Raw genomic sequence first — 19,814 nt, forward strand, 5'->3', positions numbered from 1 at the left:
CTTGAACTTATTTTCCTTTTTGCTGAGTTTGGAAAGGAGCCAGATAAAACAGATTAAATGTCCTATAAACAGTGGCAACAGAAGTCTTAAGTAAGTGTAACACCACTGCCAATAACTATTCAGCATTATTTGTTGAGGTCATTTACAGAACACCAGGAAACCCATGGGAGAGGAAAAACTTCCAAACCCCTGCAGTTTTTCCTCTCAATGTTTCTAGAGAACACTAAATCTTGATGATTCCTCAGGTAAGCCAGGCTATGAAGCCTAGAAAGATGCTCATGGTGCTGACTGTTGGGAAGAGATCTGCATTCCAAACTCTTCTCTAAGAGCCTGATGCTCTTCCTGGCTGCACCCTCAGACTGTCATGAAGCAGAGGCACTTCCTTTGGACTTTGAGAGGTTTCTACTGGTTCCACAGTAATGAAATCTGGGGAGACAAAAAAAGTGAATACCCTGTAAAGAGCTTCCTAAAGTAGCCAAGTTTTCACTGTTGAGGTATAAGGTTCTTAAGAAACACTGAGGCATTATACCAGTCCCATAAGAATCTCTTTATTTGTGTCCATTTTTATTTAGCACATTACAACTTCAGCAAAGACATGGAGCAGATGTGTGTACCAACATTTGCACATAAATGTTGTGAAGAAAAAGAAAAGCACTGATCTGTGGGGCCAGCCCAGTGGAGTTACTTGCAGGAAAGGATAACTTGCTGCAGAAATTCAGTCATTTCTACTTGCAACAAGGTAAAAAACCAAGGCAAACTTCTGTTAACAACAGACTGTAGTTCTAATTCAAATAGAAATCTGACAAAAGAGCACTGATTGTATGTGCTGGTAATATCAAGTTGTAAAGACAAGAAGTTGATTTAAAGCCTTTCAAGTTCTGAGAGAGATGCAAGGGACTGTTTTAACACTTATCTAACATCTACCTAGAATGTTTTATCCCCATTAATAACAGTGGAAAAACTGTTGAGTAGCATAAGAAATGAAAAGTAAATCCTGTCTCTACTACAGACATCATTAGGCTCGTGAAGTCTAAAATTTACCATAAGCTTTTAGATAAGTAAGTTGTGTAGTGCTTTGCACTGAAATCAAATAGTCTATTAAGAATCTTCATTTATTTTTATCTAATTACTTCTAATCTCAAGAAGTGAAACTAAATTACAGTGGCCACATGAGTGCTTTACATACAGCTGATAGAGTTTAAAACACAGGACTAAGATTTAGTAAGGCTTACAAAGAAATCCAGTGGGTTTACAACAGAAGTTAAGACAAGAAATTAAACCAATTAAATGGTGACTCACTTCAAACTTTTTACTTGCTTACAGTCCAGAACTTTGCTGTAAACTTTATCCTCTTCAACATATCCTCTCCTAACAAAAAGCTGTCATGGAATGAGTAGCTGTGAAATGTTGTATTCTTTCTTCAAATGACAAACTGCATGCTGTCCTACAGAACACGAGATACAGCAGGTCTCGTATTTCCCTATCCAAGTTGCCAGCCCTAAGGGCTATGTTTTCCAGCTTAAAGCTTGAAATGCTTTCTCTTAAGACACTTTTACATTCCCTCTTATAAAACGTATCTCTCCAGGTTAAAAGTAACCTACTGAGTTGCACTGTGTGCTTCACTCTTTTGCAGTTCTTTCATCTGAAAATTTACAATGAATCTTTATACAACAATTTGTTGCAGAAACCCTGAAGTCCTCAAAACTTTATTTTAAGATTAAGTCTTTGGGATTCAAGATTGTGGGCTGGAAATAATTTTTTATCCAATCAAAAGCTTAAGCTTCCTTTCTGCACATTCTGTGAGCTCAGAACTGCCATACCATTACTCTAGGCTTAAAGAAATGTCAGCATGGAGACGAAAACAGGAAGATTTCAGTAATTCATGCTTAATTAATTCATGTAATTATTTTTGTTGAAAATACTGCAGTGTCAAAGAATACAGATGCAAATCTAAAAAAAACCCCATATTCTTTTACACTGATTGTAAAAAATTCCTTTTTTCTCTTAGCAACTTTGGTTGCACTCTTACTGATTGGTCAGGAATACACCAAGTAACAACAAGAGCATCTCCACTCAGGAAGTTTAAGTGCTCACACAAAGTTGTTCTTAGTATAGTCAGAAGGGACTGCAGATTTTTATGAGCAGAAAAAACCTCATGAGAGCTGTAGTCTGTCCCCTTAATGATGTAGTTCTGAGGACTGACATCCAAGGCAGTTGATACTTTAAAAGGAATTCAGGAAGAACTGCTTGTAATGGTACCACTCCTTAGCAAGAGGTGGCTTGTGCTTTTGAGTGTGATCTTGAAAAGCACTCTATTAACAATTTTGGATAACACCTTGTTTTAGCAAGAATAGGGAAGAAGTTATACTTTAGTCATGCTGTGTTAATCTTGTGTGATTTAATGCATCCATTTCTAGCAAATTACTTCAGACCAATATAAGCTTGATTACTCCAAGGAAGTTATTCTTTCCTATATTTAGTATCTATCCATTTAAGAATATACACACTGAACCAAATACTGTGTTACAACAAAACATGCAACAGTGAATAATCTCTATATTCAGGTGCCTAGAACACATAATTTCACAATTTACAGTTTTACTGGTGGGGAATACATCCATTATGCCATCTCTCACAATAATTCCCTGTATATTCAAAATCCATTTGGAATTTTCCCTATAAAATAGCTTTGTGCTACCATATGTACCACAATCAAAGTATTAAGAGTAATTTCATAGACAAAGAGACAACTAAAGTGCAGAGCCTGAGGGATATATACTTTTTATTTATGTTACTGCAGAAAGAGATTACTGAAAGACTTCTGCCTGTAGATGAATAAAATATTTTCATTAAGCTTCAGATGCTGCCCACTGCATTGCTTTTAAATAAAAATGCATACTCTCTATCAGTCACAGCAAAGTAGTAAGTAAACTTACAGCACATTCCTTTAATATATCAAAATGTTTCCAAGGCAATATTATTGAACCTATACCACAGTCCCCAGTAACCTCACACTGCACAAAGGAGGCGGTAGGGAAACTTATCCAGTTTAAGTGCTCTTCTTTTCTTCACCCAGCAAGTTCACTGTTGCTTTCTTGGCTGCAGGAAAATAAAATCAAGTTCAGTCATAGGCCAACAGTCAAAGGGTTATCTCTGATCTTGGGAACAGAGGTTATCTCTGGGTTGTCCAGTGTTCTTGAGCAACATACAAAAATTTTTCCTTTTACTCACAAGAGAAAGAACACAGAAGAAAATCATAGCTTCTGTATATACATAGACATAGATACATCAGTAAAATTGATCATGTAAAGATTTTAAAAAGCAAGCAAGAAACAGTACAATAAACATTAAAGACTGACATATATATAACTATGGTATTGTTAAAGCAGGGCTGCTCACAGTGTTAAGGACATACAGGTTTGCAGCAAGAAATATACCATAATGATAAAACAGGCTTGTAGTAATGCTAATATTTGTGTACATGTATATGTGTGTGCATGGTTTCTTAAAAATAATGCCTGGGGGTTTTATTGTTGTTTGGGTGGGTTTTTTTTGGGAGGGGGGGGGTGTTGTTTGTTTTGTTAGTTTTTTGGTTGTGGTTTTTTTTGGTAGAAATCTTTATATATAAAAATAGGAAAAAGAAAGAGTAAGTGATGAAATGAGGACAGAAAAATCCCGTATGCAACATGGAAGGACATTAATTAAGATACATGCCTAACAATAAAGACTCAGGAAGAGTCTTGCAGCAAAATTTCCAAGAATAGTTGAGAAAAGCAGATCTTTTAAGCAGACAGGAGAACTGCTGAAGTTGGTAAGATGAAATGAGACTGCATGCATTGTTTGGTGGAAAGAAGAATTAAGCTGCTTTGAAATAGCATACCAATAAAATTCCTTTCAAACGAAACTTAAATAAACCTCTGTTTTAGCTACTTAATACACTTCCTTATCTTATTAATAAAGTCATCATCAGATATTTTAGAGTGCAAGGGTTCACTATAGAATGCAAGGAAATAAAAGAAAAACCTTAAGCAATCTACAGTCTGTGATAATGCACAAAAATAAAATGTAAGTAGTTCCTTTAAGAGTGAGGAATCCTTTTACCTCCAGAGGAAGGAAAAGTACAAAAACATATAAATGGGAAAACTGTGCTTCCCATGTTGCTGTTTATTGCTGTTAATTGCTTTATTGCACAACTGGGAACCCCTCTACACTTGCAGGGAGTATTTGAGGGAATATTTTGGGAGATAGGAGGATGCACTGAAACAGTAACCGTATTTATGAAAGGAGCGTCTGGACCTGCCTCTAGAGAGAATGTTTTTAGTGGTGTTTATGGTGGGAAGACACACAAATGATACAATTTCTTCCACTCACTCTAGCCTAAGTGCAATTCTAGGAAGCACGACTCACTGCAATCCCCATTTCCCAAATTTAACTTCTCAATTATAATTCACATTGTCTTCTTACAATTTATTTTTGTTTCCTCTGAGTGGTGAATACTAAGTGCAATAATAAGAGCTCCCCAGTGAAATTCCCTCTACTTAATGTGACCAGTGAACAGCCTTTTGCTTACCCTCTTTAGTTATGGTGTCTGCAGTCTCTGCAGCCTTGTCTTTCAGGTCCTGCACAACGCTGTCCAGCTGGGCCTCGTGCTTCAGGAAGAAAGGACGTATAATGCGGTGGTAGAGAAACTCTGCTCCGTTGGAAGGGCTTGGAGCCATGCACCACAGCAGGAAGCCACACTGTGAGAACAAGAACATCAGCCTCAGTAGAAGGAATCCTGAGTAGGAGACAAGGTGCCTTTCCTAAGTGCTACAGAACTGAGCACATTTAGAACAGTGAGTCATCCCCTATGTGGTCAGGGTTCAATGAGAGCATACACCAGGACAGCTACACACAGTGAATATTTATACTGGAATAATTTCATGGATAGTATAAGGATAAGGGAGGAGGGATGCAGCAGTAAATATAACCTGGTGTTAGGTGGATCAAGATTACATGTTGGTTTTTTTTCTCTTTAAGGTAGAACTATAAAACCTGGTTATGCAAACATCTGTCTCTCAATATTTCTGAAACATAGGGCACAGGCCTGACTAAAAGTCTAAGTCTCTATATTACTTCAATTCAGCCAAAACACATCCCTGTCCTCTCTGCCTCCCTGCTCTGAAACACAGTGGGGGAAAGAACAGGGTTGTGTGCACCCCAGAAGTAAAGTGACAAGGAGGAGAGACAAACCCAAGCCACGCACAGTGCACAAACAAGGGTAATGCTTCTGGATTACAGTTTAGGTATGGCTTTTAGAGCACCATCTGTTCTCTCGAAAAATCAAAGACCACAGTGTGGGGTCATGTTTCTGCATCGTACAAGAGGGGACTGGAAAGACAGTTATTACATGTACTACAAATCCCTGTCTTTACCACTGAAGCACTTTTACTTGGCTTCAGTTTCACTGCCATACAGCACACAGAGACAGCTATGCAGAACAAGATGAAACATTCAAGGGAGTGCCATAAATAAATTCACTTGAGCTATGAAAATAAATATAAAATTATTTTACAGGAGAAAACTGCAACAAAATGAAGTACATTTTCTCAGCATTTGTACAGTTCTTTCTGTACACTATATTCCATGTCAAAAGCCTCTCCAGAAAATGAAGGCATAACAGCTTTTCTCAGACTACCCTTTCCTGAAACACAAAACAAAACCACCCCAGCCTCAGTCAAAACATGCTTTGTCTTCATGTTGGACAGTATTCCATGTCTGAGGATTTCCACACATTTCTGGGTAGAATGGGAACAAAACACACAGTCTTCTTCAAGAAAGCCTTCAAAATATTTTGGAGTATGTCCCCTCTGTTCTTTCCAATAAGGTATACTGAGACTGGATGTTCTGTAGGTTCTGCTCTCCACATCTGTAAAATTTTGGCTTTGTCTTCTCTGCAGTGCAATTTACCATCCTTTTGGGTAAGCATTAAGCTTTCTTCTTTAAACTATTTGATCATGGTGTAAAAACAGAATGACTTAAAGGAGTGTTTGACGAGAAGACAAAGAAATGTTTTTTAAAGTAAAGAGTACACCATAGAGATTGGCCCACTAGGAACATTCCAATGAATTAAAACAAATAATTCAACAGGCAATACAATCTGGCACCAGTAAGTAGCAGCTAATGAATTATTAAGTACGGTCAGAGAAAATAAAGGCAAAAAGTGCCTTTATCAATATAAATATCAATTTTCGAAAGCTTCAATTATTTGGAACTTAATATAACAGAAAGAATACATGGTGCTATCTTATGTTGTTATCTTTCATTAAAAGCTGAAAAGTACACTGCCTGTATTTCATGTTCAAGAATATCTCATCAGTTACTGACAGTTATTCAACTTCTCACAATACACAAAAAAGGTAGTTCTCCTTTGTTTTAGAAAATCCCTCAGATGTGAGTCCAACTTCCTCTGAAATGAAAAGAAATTGAAATTTCCCTTTCCCTGCCTAAGAAAAAAATCAGTAATTTTGATTTGACAGCTTTGTCCCAGTCTAGTCAAGAAAAATATAATTACAGATTCGTTCTCAAATACCTATTACTTTTGAATTGTACTGAAGCAGATGTTCATATGCATTTTCTATTGGACATGTACCAAAGCTGAGATTCTCATTCTTTTCAAAGCTTGAGAATGTTAGGCTGCTAACTTAGTTTATTTTCCCCTTGTCTCCCATGAAACTGAACCAGCATAGGCTATTGCAAATAAAGAGGGTTGTAAGAAGGACCAGCAAACTCAGAGTGGTTAAATAGTCAACTGGAAAAAAAAAAAAAAAAAAGCCCAAACCCAGAATATATTCTTTGCAACCCTCCAGACCAGACAGAGGAGGGAGTGGAATTCATCTGAGCTCAGTGTGACTCGCTTGGACCTGCTCCTAGCAGCTGTTTTTGCCCTGGCAGCACCAATTTTGTTCAGAAATAGCATTACAGAATTCCAAGGCAGAGCCATTAGTGGGTAAGGAGCCTCTCTCATTCTGACCACCAAAAATACTCATAGAATGATAAACTCTGCTACTTTTACTGGCTACTGTTCTCCAGTACCTGGATGACACTGAAGTTTTTAGATCTTGAACAGAAGTATTTAAAAACAAATCATATGCACATGAAATTATGAGTTGCATGCACATCCTGTGCTTCACAGATAAAAAAAACCCAAACAGATAAATAAGAAATGGGCATTACCAAAAAAAAAAAGTCCACAAAATCCAAGAAATGCCATCTGGAGAACAGAAAGTATATACAAACATTTTAACATATTTAAAGGAGTTCTTCAACATGCCTTTCTCCCACCTGTAAAATCTTCCAGTCTGCTGAAAACTTTAATGTCACAGAGTCTAAACTCTGGCCTTTGGGGACTCTGGGGACAGCTGTGCCCAATGTCTCAGCCATGCAACTGAAGGTGTTTCAAAATACTGAGCATCTAAAACTCAGTCTGGAGTGGAAGCTGCAAGCTGTATCGAACAGATGTGAATATGCAAATTTAGCACGTTTTGAAAATGAAAGCAAGCTCGAAATTTTCATGGATGATGTATCTGTGCTTCCACTTCCTAAGAGAGATATGGAGACACCATAACTACCCTACAAGAGGTTTTAGTTCATGGATGGAATGAAGTGTGGCAGCTGCCTAATTCCTCCTTCTCCCCCTATGGAATAACTTCCATCCATTCAGCAACGCATTCTGATTCTCAGCCAACACCTGTCTGCCTTTGTACAAAAAAAGTAAACCTCTCCTACCAACCACTACTGAGGGCAAACACTTGACTTCCGTGTGCCTTCTGCAGCCATTTGTAGAAAGCTGTGTATTGACATAACTCCTTGTGTTTGCTTTTGCAGAACTGAGAAAAGTGCCTTTCCCTTGATTCCAACACCACATGTAACTGTGGCACTCCTGATACCAGAGTATCAGAGCCATTTGTGGTCTTTATTTGCAAAGTCAACCTGAATTTCAATCGTGTGCTCTTCAGAAGGATAGCTGTGGTGGCATGAAGAAACCATTGCCACATCTTTTTCCACCAAGAATTTAGAAAAGAAGCTCTGAAAATACACTATATGAGTTCAGAATTGTGAGTATATGCCACTGCAGATTATGGGTAGAAGTCATAATTCTACTGAACTACAAGGTATCCAAACGATAGTCACAGTTGAAGCCTGTTAAAGACTGAAAAGGAAAAATGCAGAGGTGTAAACTGACTGTCACAGTCAATTTCTGCTTATCAACCAAATCATTGCTGGTACTCAAATCACACTAACAACTGCACATAAGCAACCATCTCCTCTGATACCCACCAACCCCTTTCAGGAAACTGAGCTTAATTAAATATTAAAGCTGTAGGACTCAAACTATTCTCGTGTTCCAATTTCCTTCTTTGCTCCAATAGCACAGATGTTACTACCTCCTTCAACAGCCTTTGTGATTTTACTCTCCACTTTTACTAATGCACTTTTTGCACTAAAGCAAAAATAGAGCCACTCTGTGGGGTTTACCATGTCTGTCATTTGTCCAAATTTACCTGAACACCAAGAGAAAGAACTCCTTGGGGTTTTTTTTATGGGACAGTTACACTGTCTTTTTTTTCCTAAAACACAGCAGACCTTTCCCTTCCACCTATCCCAACTTCCCCTCTTGCTTCACAAAACATCAGCTGTAAACAGATCACTTCCACAGTACTAAATTACACATAACCTGCATCTAAAAAACAGGTGTGACCCTGGAATGATTCCAGGGAATGTTGCCATCTACCCATTCTTGGAGACATTAGACCAGTTATATCAAAGGTCTCATTTTAGGAGAGGAGTCACATGAACTAACATACCTTTAACATGTAGTAGAAAGGGAACCAGGACAGAAAGATGTCAGAGAAGAATTCAGCTATGCTGAAAATGCCATACACAACCCAGTAAGTCAGCCACTGTGTGTCATCATCTTTGTTGGGACTTTCAATGGCCTTGATTCTGCAAGGAAAACAAATCAAGTGAGCAGAATAGCAGCATCAGTCTCATCTGTAATGATGAAGTTTTTATGACTCAGATTTGTTGTTATATGTGAATCTTCATAATTGATTTGCTCCAAAAAAACTAATTAATATTTATCATACAGACAGTGTGTCAAGATCTTTGAACAGCAAAGTTTTTCCCTACATATCACACTTCAAATCTAAAAGATACTCAAGCTATTTCTAGCTCTGTGATTACAAGGAGGAAAAAAAAAAACCCAAACAAAACCAGTGAGCATTCTGACCTTGTTCACGAAACATTTTGAGGGACAAGAAAGGGAGGGGATAATCTTTGGCCACAGTTCCAGTTCTGGAGGCATTGTGGTAATCCTGACAAGAAGGCTACTGTACATCAGAGCATTACTGATCCACAAAACAGATAATCTGAGTGAGCCCAGTCTTGTGAGGCACAGGATACCAGTGATCACAGCACTTGCCTGGCCTTGCCTACAACCAACAGTGACCATCCTCCTCTGGCCATCAGAAAGGAATGATGAACAGAGTTGTTGTCTTGGATGAAAAATCCTACAATACCTTAAGTTATCAAAATGGGGTAACCTTGCCTCCAGACAAGGCCTGCACAGTGTGCTACGTGTGGATCAGAAATTCATTCAGCGCTGCACAGCTTGGGGTTCCTAGCACCACCAGGGGTAAAAGACTGACTGTACTATTCCCCAGGTTTTTTACATAGTTATGTCCAATAAATAGCATTTTAACTGTACTCATATATACATGCACTAGATTCCTCTTTGAAAAGGTAAATTTATCTATAAGATTTGCTCTAAGTCCTAAGAAGCCCTTGGTCTACATAAGCAGAGGGTATCCAGATCCATATGCTGAAGAACACATATCTGCATCACCCACTGTATTACTCTATAAATTAATTCCTACAGGACTTGCAAAGTCTAATGTAGACTAAACTATTAAGAACAAGGTGAAACAACCTCTACTAAAGTATTGGGCTTTTTGCATATTGATTAATGGGCTTTTAATGGGCTTTTGTTCTCCATCTGCTATGCGAATGCAGTTCAAGTTTATACAGTTCTAAAAATAAGAAATTAAAAGATGCTCCATGCGGTCTTTCAGTAAAAGTAGTGGAGTGGAGTTTCTGGAGCCATTAAATTCCAGTTTAACACTGTAAGAAGTTTAAAAAGAAAATGCTAGCAAATCTAAGCCTGATAATTTCCAGCTTAAGAACGTTAGAAAGCTTTTGTCCACTCACGCTGCAGGATCAAAATCTGTAAGACTCAGTTTAATGAATTTAGTTTAAATTCTTCTATCACTTACTCCTTTAATATCAGCTATATTGTTTCTGAAGCAGCATGTGTGAGATGTATTAGAGGTGCCACGTTTTCTGTTAGTTCCACAGAAAAGGCAGAGTTAGGGAGGTTTACAATACAGAAATAAGAGAGTTGGCTGCAAGTCCATTTCCTGGACTGTGGATTGAGAAATGCTGTGGATTCCGTCACTTCCTAGTTCTGTAAGTCACAGGGGAGCAGGGGGAGTTGGGGGAAATAATTCCTGTGACATGCCATATGTTTTAGCAAAAGCATTGGCAAACCCACCACATGCAGAGGGAGCTGGCACAGCTGCTGGATTGAATTACTTTGATATGCAATACAAGGATCTGATACTTAATTCATGCATTATTTCTACTGGAGTTTGAGGAGGGCCAGCAATGTCCTGCAGTGGGAAAAGCAGCAGCCTGTGCCATACCCCATCAATAGGGGGATCTTACCAAGGCACATGCACCAGCACAACTGGAAGAACAGGTTTTCCATAGGCTGGCAACAGCAGGTCTAATTCTTGCTGCTCCTAACAACACAGGCAGCCCTAGTCCAAGCAGTCTGTTCAAAGGCAGTGCAACTCCAGCTGCTCCTGCTCCCACTGTAAACCACATCCTTCCTATACCCACACCTCTGAAGAATTCTAGTGAGACCAGGTGAGGGGGCTGTACAAAAACAGCCCCTGAACGCCACAGGAGTCAAGGAAGAGGGCTATAGAGCTATTTTCAATGTGTGAAACTGCACTCGTGCAGGGAAAGAAAAAAGTACACCTTACTAGCAGGGATGTTAGAGTGGTGGATAAATGGAGCAGAGAAAGGAACCAATTGCAAAGGTTCTCACTTCTAAGGAAAACTTGCTGTAGAGGCTCACCATGTGAATTTCTTTAGTTCTGCTGACAATTTCTCAATTACAGGCACAGAGGGGAAGGCTTATTTTACTGCAGTAAGCATCCTAGCTTGGTATTTGTTAGAAAACTTTGCAGTGAAACTGCCAGCAGTCTTGCTGTTTTCCAGTCACCAATCTGAAGTCATACATGTATTTAAGGGAACATTGTTTCATTTTTTATAAACATTATAAAGTCATCTCAGCAATTACAAAAATCAACTTTCATTAAGAAAAAAAAGCTTAGTATCTCCAATGTTGTGGCAAAGGGCAGATGGCATATCACTGTGTTAATGGGCCATGCTCTATTATCTTCTCTCCTCTAGAAACAAATGGCCTTTGAGAGCTCCTAAATACAGTGCCATGGGTGTGCTCCCTTTGAACGTTCACCATCTGCTGCTCTAGTTCCTTGGGGGATACATGAACAACACACTTTTATTGTCAGAGTCACAAGTAGCAGCACTACAAGTAGTCAAAGCCCTGTCTGATTTAGCTAGCTGATGTACGCAGCATTAAATCCACACGTGGTTGCTCTCTTACACACTGTAGGGAACAGCACATCTCCCCTCCTTCTGCAGTGGTCTGATCTAAGTGGGCAAGTTCAGGGGCAGCCCCCTACCACACCCAGCAGGCAACAGCCATGTCAGCTCAAACTGCTCCTGCTGCCCCTAACTCCAGTCCCAGCTGCGGAGAGAGGGAGGGGGAAAAGCAGGATACAGCAGGGCCATCAGTGAATGAAAGCTTTAACTGAAGTCAAGGAAAGGCAAGTATTTTATAAATATTCTGCTTTGGAATGGGGAGTACGTCCCTCGGATGAGACAGGGAAATCCAGTATAAAATGTCCCTGTTAAATAAAAGGGTGGAAGCTGCCTCCATCCCTTGCTACTCACACACTGTTTCAACAGTAAGTCACAGAAAATAGTACTTGTCGAAAAACAAGCACAGTAAGTTATATAGAATACCTGAACACAGAGGGGTTTTTTATCCATTTATAACTACACTCTTTTCAACATGAGAATCACACTCTAATTAAACTTAAGTCTTCCAAGTTATTCTACAGGTATTATCCTGGTGTAATGCCCTAATTAAACTCAGGAGAGACATCGAAGCTACTTCAAGCCAAGAACACCTCGTTCTTCTCCATGTTAAGTCACCAATCAAGCAGGCTGAAATTCAAAACGCAATCTCCATCAGTAAGTGAAAAGTTGCAGACCAAGAGACACTGACACTACGTCCTACTTCAGGATTGCCTTCTTATAACTTATTTCTGTGTTGCAAGAGCAAATAAGTCAGTCTCATTAACACATAATATTAAGATTTTCTAACACATGAAGGACCATCCAAAGACTATAGCTTCAGATTTTAAAAAATGATACTGTTTTGTCTAATTTGACAAAATTCCATGATTTGACTAAATTCCATGTTAGTTAAGTGTAGTAATTACATATCCCAAAGGATTTTTTATAGTGCTTAAATACTAACTGTAGAGGACTTCAAAGAGAGCCTCAAACAACTACTTACAGTAGTTCTGCACCTTGAAGGTAAAAGCAGTCACTAGGAGCAGCTACAGTAGTCTGGATAGTAAATATTACAGCTCAGTTATTTCAGAAACAGCTGCCTGTCCAAGAGTGAAAATGACCCACTGTGGGCCAGCACTGTGATGGATGGGGAGCCAAGAAAAACTTCGTTTTCAGCCAGATCTGTTCCCCAGTAGCCCTGCTAGCTGGTGGTGCCAAGGGGGAAGAGTGGAGGCTGTCACATTCTGTAGCAGCCCAGGGCTCCCATCAGCTGTGTAGCTACAGTATCAGAGCACTGGCTCAGCTTTGACCCTGTTCATCCTAAAATCAAATTGAACCCTAGATCAAGTGTGGTTACTTATCCTGTTACTGATAGTAACAGATACTGGTCTAATTTTAGTAAGTTGCCAAGTGGAGTTCTTCACTTAGAGCTACTGACTCATTAAAAAAAAAAAAAATCAGCTCTTTTCCAAGAAGAGACTGTTGCTTCTCAATTAGCTCTGGCATAACAAATCATTTGTTACAGTAAATTCACACATACATTACTCACTAGCTAAGTTACAAGCTTGGGGTGGGGGTTTTATTGAGCTGAGTCCAGATGTGGGAAGCAAAAATAAGGAAACGCCAAATTTTATTGCTGTGGTGTCATGTGAAGTGATCACCCCTATCCCTGCAATCCCTCAGGTGTACCTGAGGATTCTTGCATAAATAAAGTTACAAGTTTAAGGCAGAAGATGAACCCTTAAATCCAGTGCTCCTGTTGTAGCTGGGAAGGACTGGACCATTTCATGCATCCTTCCTTCACTTTTCTGGTCAGTGCTACACAAAGTGAGTAGGCAGGCATATTTGTCACACCTTAACCCAAATGTAAATTTGGGGGGTTTTTTGTCATTTAACTTAAAAATCCATGAAATTACCTATACTTCTATAGAGCTTATGCCTACTGGTCTGCCCCTACTCTTTACTTTACAGTAAAATAATTCACTTCTAGCTATGTATCCAGATACCCACATAGAATCAACGCTCCACTGCACCAGAGACTTCTTTAGCTTGGTACCTCCCTGTCATCCTCATGTCAGACTCACCCTGGCAGGCTGCCTCCCTGACATCTCACGTCATTTCAGTGAAACAAGTACCTGTGCACTTGGATTTGCTTTATCATTTTGGCTTCTACATTTCCATCCATCAGCTAAAAGCCTTCTGCTTTCCATCTTTCTTCCTCGTCACTGACTGCAACAGCAGAATCATGCAATTGCAGATATAGAAAAGATTTTCCTGCCAACTGCACTTACACAACTGCTATGATTTAAGTCTACCAGTACCCTTCTCTCAAAATTTTGTGTATCTAGCAGAAAAACTCATGAAGGATAGCAAGGGAGGGTTTCACTGTCATCTGTCCATGCACAGACAGATATTATTAGAACACACCAAAAAGCTACTTGGCAGTAGTACAAAGGGTTCTAAGAGTTTTTTAAAAGGGAGTGGAGCAAAATGGCAGCAAAAGGAGCACATGCGATTTTGCCCACCCATGGAGTCCTACAGTCTACATGTTAACTCACCACAAAGCTGAAATCCTGAAACAAAATGGAAAAAAACCCAGGAATCCTCTCATTTCACTGCTCTCTGCTCATTCTTGGCCCCTTCTCTCCTGGAACAAGTATTTGTAAGGCTAACCAATAAGTCAGTTCCCCAGTTCTGACTCAGGTCAAAACCAGCTTCCCCAAAACACAGTCCCACACATATGTTGGTGCTTCTGCTGAGATTAAGATGCCTTAGTGCCTCACTTCAGACTAGACACATTTGTATAACAAACATCTTTATATTTTTAACCTAAATGTAAAATGCAGAAGTAAAATTAGAAGTTTCTTACTGCTATCATAGTATTAGACTCCCTGCACCCAAACACTTGCTTTCTCTAGAAAGAAAAGCACATAATTTATCCAAGCAACTGCTAAGATGGCTTTTAAACATGGCACACTAAAACCTAGAAAGCAAAACGTTAGTATGCTTGGAGGAACTAATTTGGCAGGACATATTAAAAAAAACAAACAACAAAATACCCTTTTTAGTGTCTGAATCCCCATGAAAAGATTATCAAGAATGAGAGAAAACAGCACACACGTAGACAGATTTGAAAATTTTCTACTTATGATTATACTGGGCATTGTGAATCTGGTTAGATATATCAGCTCTCTCAAATCGTATTCATAAAGCAGCAGCAGAGCATTACTTCTGAACCTTAGCACATCATGCATCATCTTTCATGAAGGAAAAAAGTAAGCATTTGCCTTAAAATGTCTTAGGAGAAAGGAAATTTGCTGCCCTAGTTCTCAAGAAATACAGGAACAATTTTACCTTTTCTAAATAACTGTGAGCAAAGAAAAGCAGTGTTCCTGTTTTAAAGGTACACTGAAAGAGGAAAAGGAAATACGAGACAGATTCGAGACACCGTGACAATATTCAAATTAAAACTTGAATTGAGTGTTTATACTTCTCTACAATCAATCCAGATTGTTTCCTGCTAGTAAAGTGTCACGACCAACCTTTACATAGCAAAAACAGCTGAACTGAAGCAACAGCATAAAATTAGCCAAAGTAGAGAGAGGCATTATTGTACTATATTGCTTTTCCTCCTTGCAGACACTAGTAACAAGTTCAGACATTTTACTGCCCAAAGCCATTTTCATCTTTGCAATTTTTAAACCAAGCATGACAGCACTTAAGAAATTTCCAATCCTTTGCACGCATTTCTTAGTCATCAAAGGCTCCCTTCCTGCTCGCACTCTAATTTTTTTGAGGCAGTTAACCACCACTAACTATGGGTGGAGCTACATTTGAACACTCTAGCTCTGGAAAGTTTAGAGAAGCAGTGAAAATGCTGGCAATGGTATTAACATACTTGCCAACACTCACTTTTTCCATCTCTAGCCTGATTACTGCCTTGTGCAGTTAAAGCTCGCTAGAAGTTTAAAAAGTTGCTTCTGTCATCTGTGGCAAACTTCTCAGTGCTGGTCTACTGCAACCACGAAAGCCTGTAAATCAAGCATTACATTTCAACTTAAAATTATTTACTCTTTTTCATCACATAGCACTTTACAGAATTCTAGGGAATAAGACTAGAGATTGTCCAACTTACTGGGAAACAGCCAGAAAACTACTGCTTCATTTTGCCTATGTTAAGAGACTCAGGTGGGTCCTTGCTGTGACATGTCACAGACTTGGATTTATGGGAAGATTCTGTATTGTCAAAGAAGAAACTCCTCCATGTATAAAACCACTAAAGATTTCCCTAAGGCAAAGCTGAAGGTGAACAAGGGAGAATGAGAAGGGAAACAGCTGTGCCTGCCTGAAGCTGTATCAGGCATTAACCAGGGAGCTACCCCTTCCCCTGGCACTGGTTTGCACCACAGTGATGAGAAAGTAGGCAGCAGTGCAGCTGCACCACTTCACACCACCTGCTTGGTCTAGCAGCTACAGCCTCCAGCATTTCTCCACTGAAATCACACCTGCTGCACTGCACACACTGACAGTGAATACAGGGAATGACAGAGACCAAAGAAAACAAACTGCAGAATTATACAAGGCCTGACAGGCAGATATCTGCACAGAACTGTTCTGGTTTCATGTGTGAACAGATTTAAATCTGAGCTGAGGGTCTCTGGGTTTGCTATGACTCCAATATATTTTCTTTAGGAAAGCATAGAGATGAACAGTAATTAACATGATTGAAGTAACCCAGAACTGAAATCCCACTAAAACAGATTTGGAACATGCCTGAGGGTCACACATGAGACAGCCTCTTTGTCGTTTTAGACAACTGTAAGGACAGGAGTTGATGTCCCTTGCAGCGCACAGACATCTGTCCCACTCCTTCACCCCTCTGAGTGCCTTTTCTGCTGACGAGGAGCCTGACCCACTATTTTGTCCCCTGCCACGGGAGAGTGGCTGGAACTACATGACCTTCAAGGTTCCTTTCAACCCAAACCACTGCTTGTTTTTCACTTAAGTAATTCAGTTACCGACAATGGAGAAATGATACACTGACCTACTTTACAAAAGAAGAAATAAGTTAACTCAGGAAAAGTAATCTGCTTTTTCTCTTTCAGTACCTTTCTGAGACATTTCAGGCCTGGGTCCATTGTTGAAACACCTGTGTAAACATCAAACTAACACCCTGCACAATACATTCCATTTACAGCTCCTGACCTCTTCCAGAAGACACAGCTTTTAGAGCAAAAGGCATTTGAGGGTGTGTGCAGCTGATGAAAACAGCTGAAAACTGTTTTCTGTTCAATGCTAGGAAGCAAATTCACTACTGTCAGTTCATACAGCAAGCTCTTCATCTGCCTTTCCAAGGGGGACAGACCAAATAGCAGAAAGGAATAAACAAACCACTCTGGCTAGTGTTCTTTATGCTTTGGGTCTCTATGCTTTATAAGTGTGGGGGATGGTACTCAGCACCCTGACTACAGTACATGATCCAGAGCAGCAAAAACAAAAGCAGGCAGAGCAAAATGTGGAAAAACTCTACATACCAGATCTGGACTTGGGAGGGGATCGAGCCCACCTATGCTGTCAGCAGGCTGTCACTGAAAGACACCGGCATGCAGCACACCGCACGCGTTTTAAATTAGATTTTCACCTAAGATTATACTTTTCTACTATAAATGTCATCCAGCATTAAAAAGGCAGCTAAAGGAAAAGCATTACCTGATCATGAACTGGAAGAAAAACAGAACTGGCATTGTGCATATTGCTCAGCATGCTTTCTTGTTTAAGTAAAACTTGTAGGTACGGACAATGCTCCCATTATTTAAAAAAAAAAAAAGTAAAAAACCTGAAACACACCACAGTACTAACATCTGGGAGGCAACTTTTCATATTAAGACACATTTTAAACCCCATTTCGACATGAAAAAGGGTAGACACTCTACCAAAAGATTTTTAAAAAAATCCAGATTTGAAAGAAAAAAATTAGTAATGAAACCTTATTATTCATATTTGATTTGCTACTACCTTACTACTGCAGTTCTAAGAGTTTGTATTATCAATTTATTCACCATCATTGCATAATGGAAGGTTTAAAATATAATCCCAAATCAGTTTAAAAACAAATTTAAAAATTTAAACAGGATTGTAGAAAGTAATTACATTACTTTAAAAGTGACCAAAGTCAGACACAAAATATTACATACACATAATTCCTACACAACCATTTCAATGTTTTAAAGGTTTGTTGGATGATATTTCCCTTTTCAGATTTTAATGAAAGAATACTTTTAAGCTAAGCTTTTCACTAAAGATTATCATTTAGGAAACAAAACCTAAGCTTCTTCAGAGGTCCTGTTTTATAATCTCTGAAATTAGCAAACACCAGGAACAGCATTTAGAAAAAATGCTGCTTGGTCTTAAGCATCATAACCATAGGATGTTTCAAGAGTCTAAAACTGAGTCAATCTCTCACATCTCTAAAAAAAAAAAAAAAACAAAAAACCAAACTACTTTGTATTGCCCAGGAGCGAATTACAGAGAACATATTTTTTTAAGCTTCTGACTGTATTTAAATAGAGTTATATAAAAGGCAAGCACTGTGGTTCAACAATATAGCAGTCCTGTTGGGAAGGACTTCCATTTTATTAATGTATTAGGTTACACAGAAGCTTTTGCTTAGTATGTTTCTGCAGTCTTTTGGAACATACTCGACTGTGGTCCTGCCTAACAGGAAAGGCATTTTGGTCTAAAGGCACATGAAACGTTAACAGTTGCTCTGTTTTTAAGAATATCTAAGGAGACCTTCCTTTGAAAAAGGAAGTATTTAAAAGTCTTTCACACTCGGGAGGAGTTACGGTGTTTTCCTTTCCTGCCCTCATCAGCGAGGCGGGTTTGGAGTAAACAGCACTCCTTAATGCACCTCTGTCTCCAGCCCATTACAGTACCCAGTACTCTGTAGCAGGCACACGCTGACGATGCACCAGCACCTTCCTACCCCCCGCTCAAGCCATCAGCGCGAGCTTTAACAAACACCCCCAAAGCAGCGATCCTCCCTCCCGTTACCAGCAGCCAGTAAGATCCAGCTTCCCGCTGGAGATGACAAAGCTGGAACCCAAACCCAAAGCACAACCCGCTACAGGAACCGGCTATCAAGTGTGGTAACCACCCAGCGTCTCCCATCTGTAACTCCTGACGTAGCACTCGCCAGATGGGAGAAGCCTCGTTCTTCACTTGGCACCTGGCACCTGTACCTGCTAAAGGAAAGGGGTGCGCGGCAAAAACAACGCTTGGGAGCACGGTCCCGGAATGCCACCCCTGACAGGCTCGGCACCGGCGCAAGAAATATGATTTTGCAACAACGTCGGCGAGTGGCACCCGGAACCATTGATGGAGAGGAGCAAGAGGCGCGACACTCACGAGACGTAGGCGGGGTAGGCGAAGCCGATGATGTTGCAGAGCAAGGACGCGCCGTATCCCACCACCAGGTACACGGCCACGACCCCGAGGATGCCTGAGGAGAGAGGAGAGAGCCGTCAGCGCCCGAGAGAGCGGGACGAGGAGGCGCGGGCAGGGCGCGGCCCCCGGGGGGAGCCGGCGCAGCGGCAGCCGGGACTCACCAGTGGCGATGTAGGTGCGGCTGACGCCGGTCTTGCTCTCGATCCGCTCGAGCACGGCGGTCATGCAGTTCTTCTCGTGTAGGAAGCGGTCGAACCGCTGTCGCATCGCCGCGGTCATGGTGCTGGTGCCGCTCGCTCCGCGCCGCGCCGCAACCCCGCGCTCCCCGCGGCCGAGCGCAGGCGCCGCCCCGGCACCCAGCGCCCGTCCCCGTGGCGCCGCGCCCGGGGGCGGTGGCGAGCGGCGGGGAACCATCTTCCGCCGGCTGCGGGCCCGCTCCGAGCCCGCCCCTGCGCGAAATGGAGGTCTGGGGGCGCGCCCCGCCGGCGCAGACCCGGTCCCCGGTGGTTTTGGTGGGCTCCGGGCACAGGGCGGGGTGCGGCACCGGGCGCGGTGCGCGCAGCCGATGTCCCCCCGCGGCCTCCCGCTCTCCGTGCCCCGCCGGCAGGGACAGATTTTTAATCTTAGGCGGGGAGCTAGGGACATAGATCCCTGCA

At 40.8% G+C, this 19,814-nt stretch overlaps 1 protein-coding gene across 1 annotated transcript; it reads right to left on the reverse strand.

Moving 5' to 3' along the window:
- Positions 1–535: 535 nt before the first annotated feature.
- REEP5 (receptor accessory protein 5) lies at positions 536–19,570 on the reverse strand. Its single transcript, XM_082302251.1, has 5 exons — positions 19,320–19,570; positions 19,120–19,213; positions 8,847–8,985; positions 4,571–4,739; positions 536–3,099 (listed from the first exon to the last, which is right to left on the reverse strand). The coding sequence occupies exons 1-5, from the start codon at positions 19,435–19,437 to the stop codon at positions 3,050–3,052; spliced, it is 570 nt and encodes a 189-aa protein (XP_082158377.1). The 5' UTR covers positions 19,438–19,570; the 3' UTR covers positions 536–3,049.
- Between the last annotated feature and the right edge of the window lie 244 nt (positions 19,571–19,814).

Source organism: Coloeus monedula, assembly GCF_965178545.1.
Source record: "Coloeus monedula genome assembly, chromosome: Z".
NCBI classification, from domain to species: domain Eukaryota; kingdom Metazoa; phylum Chordata; class Aves; order Passeriformes; family Corvidae; genus Coloeus; species Coloeus monedula.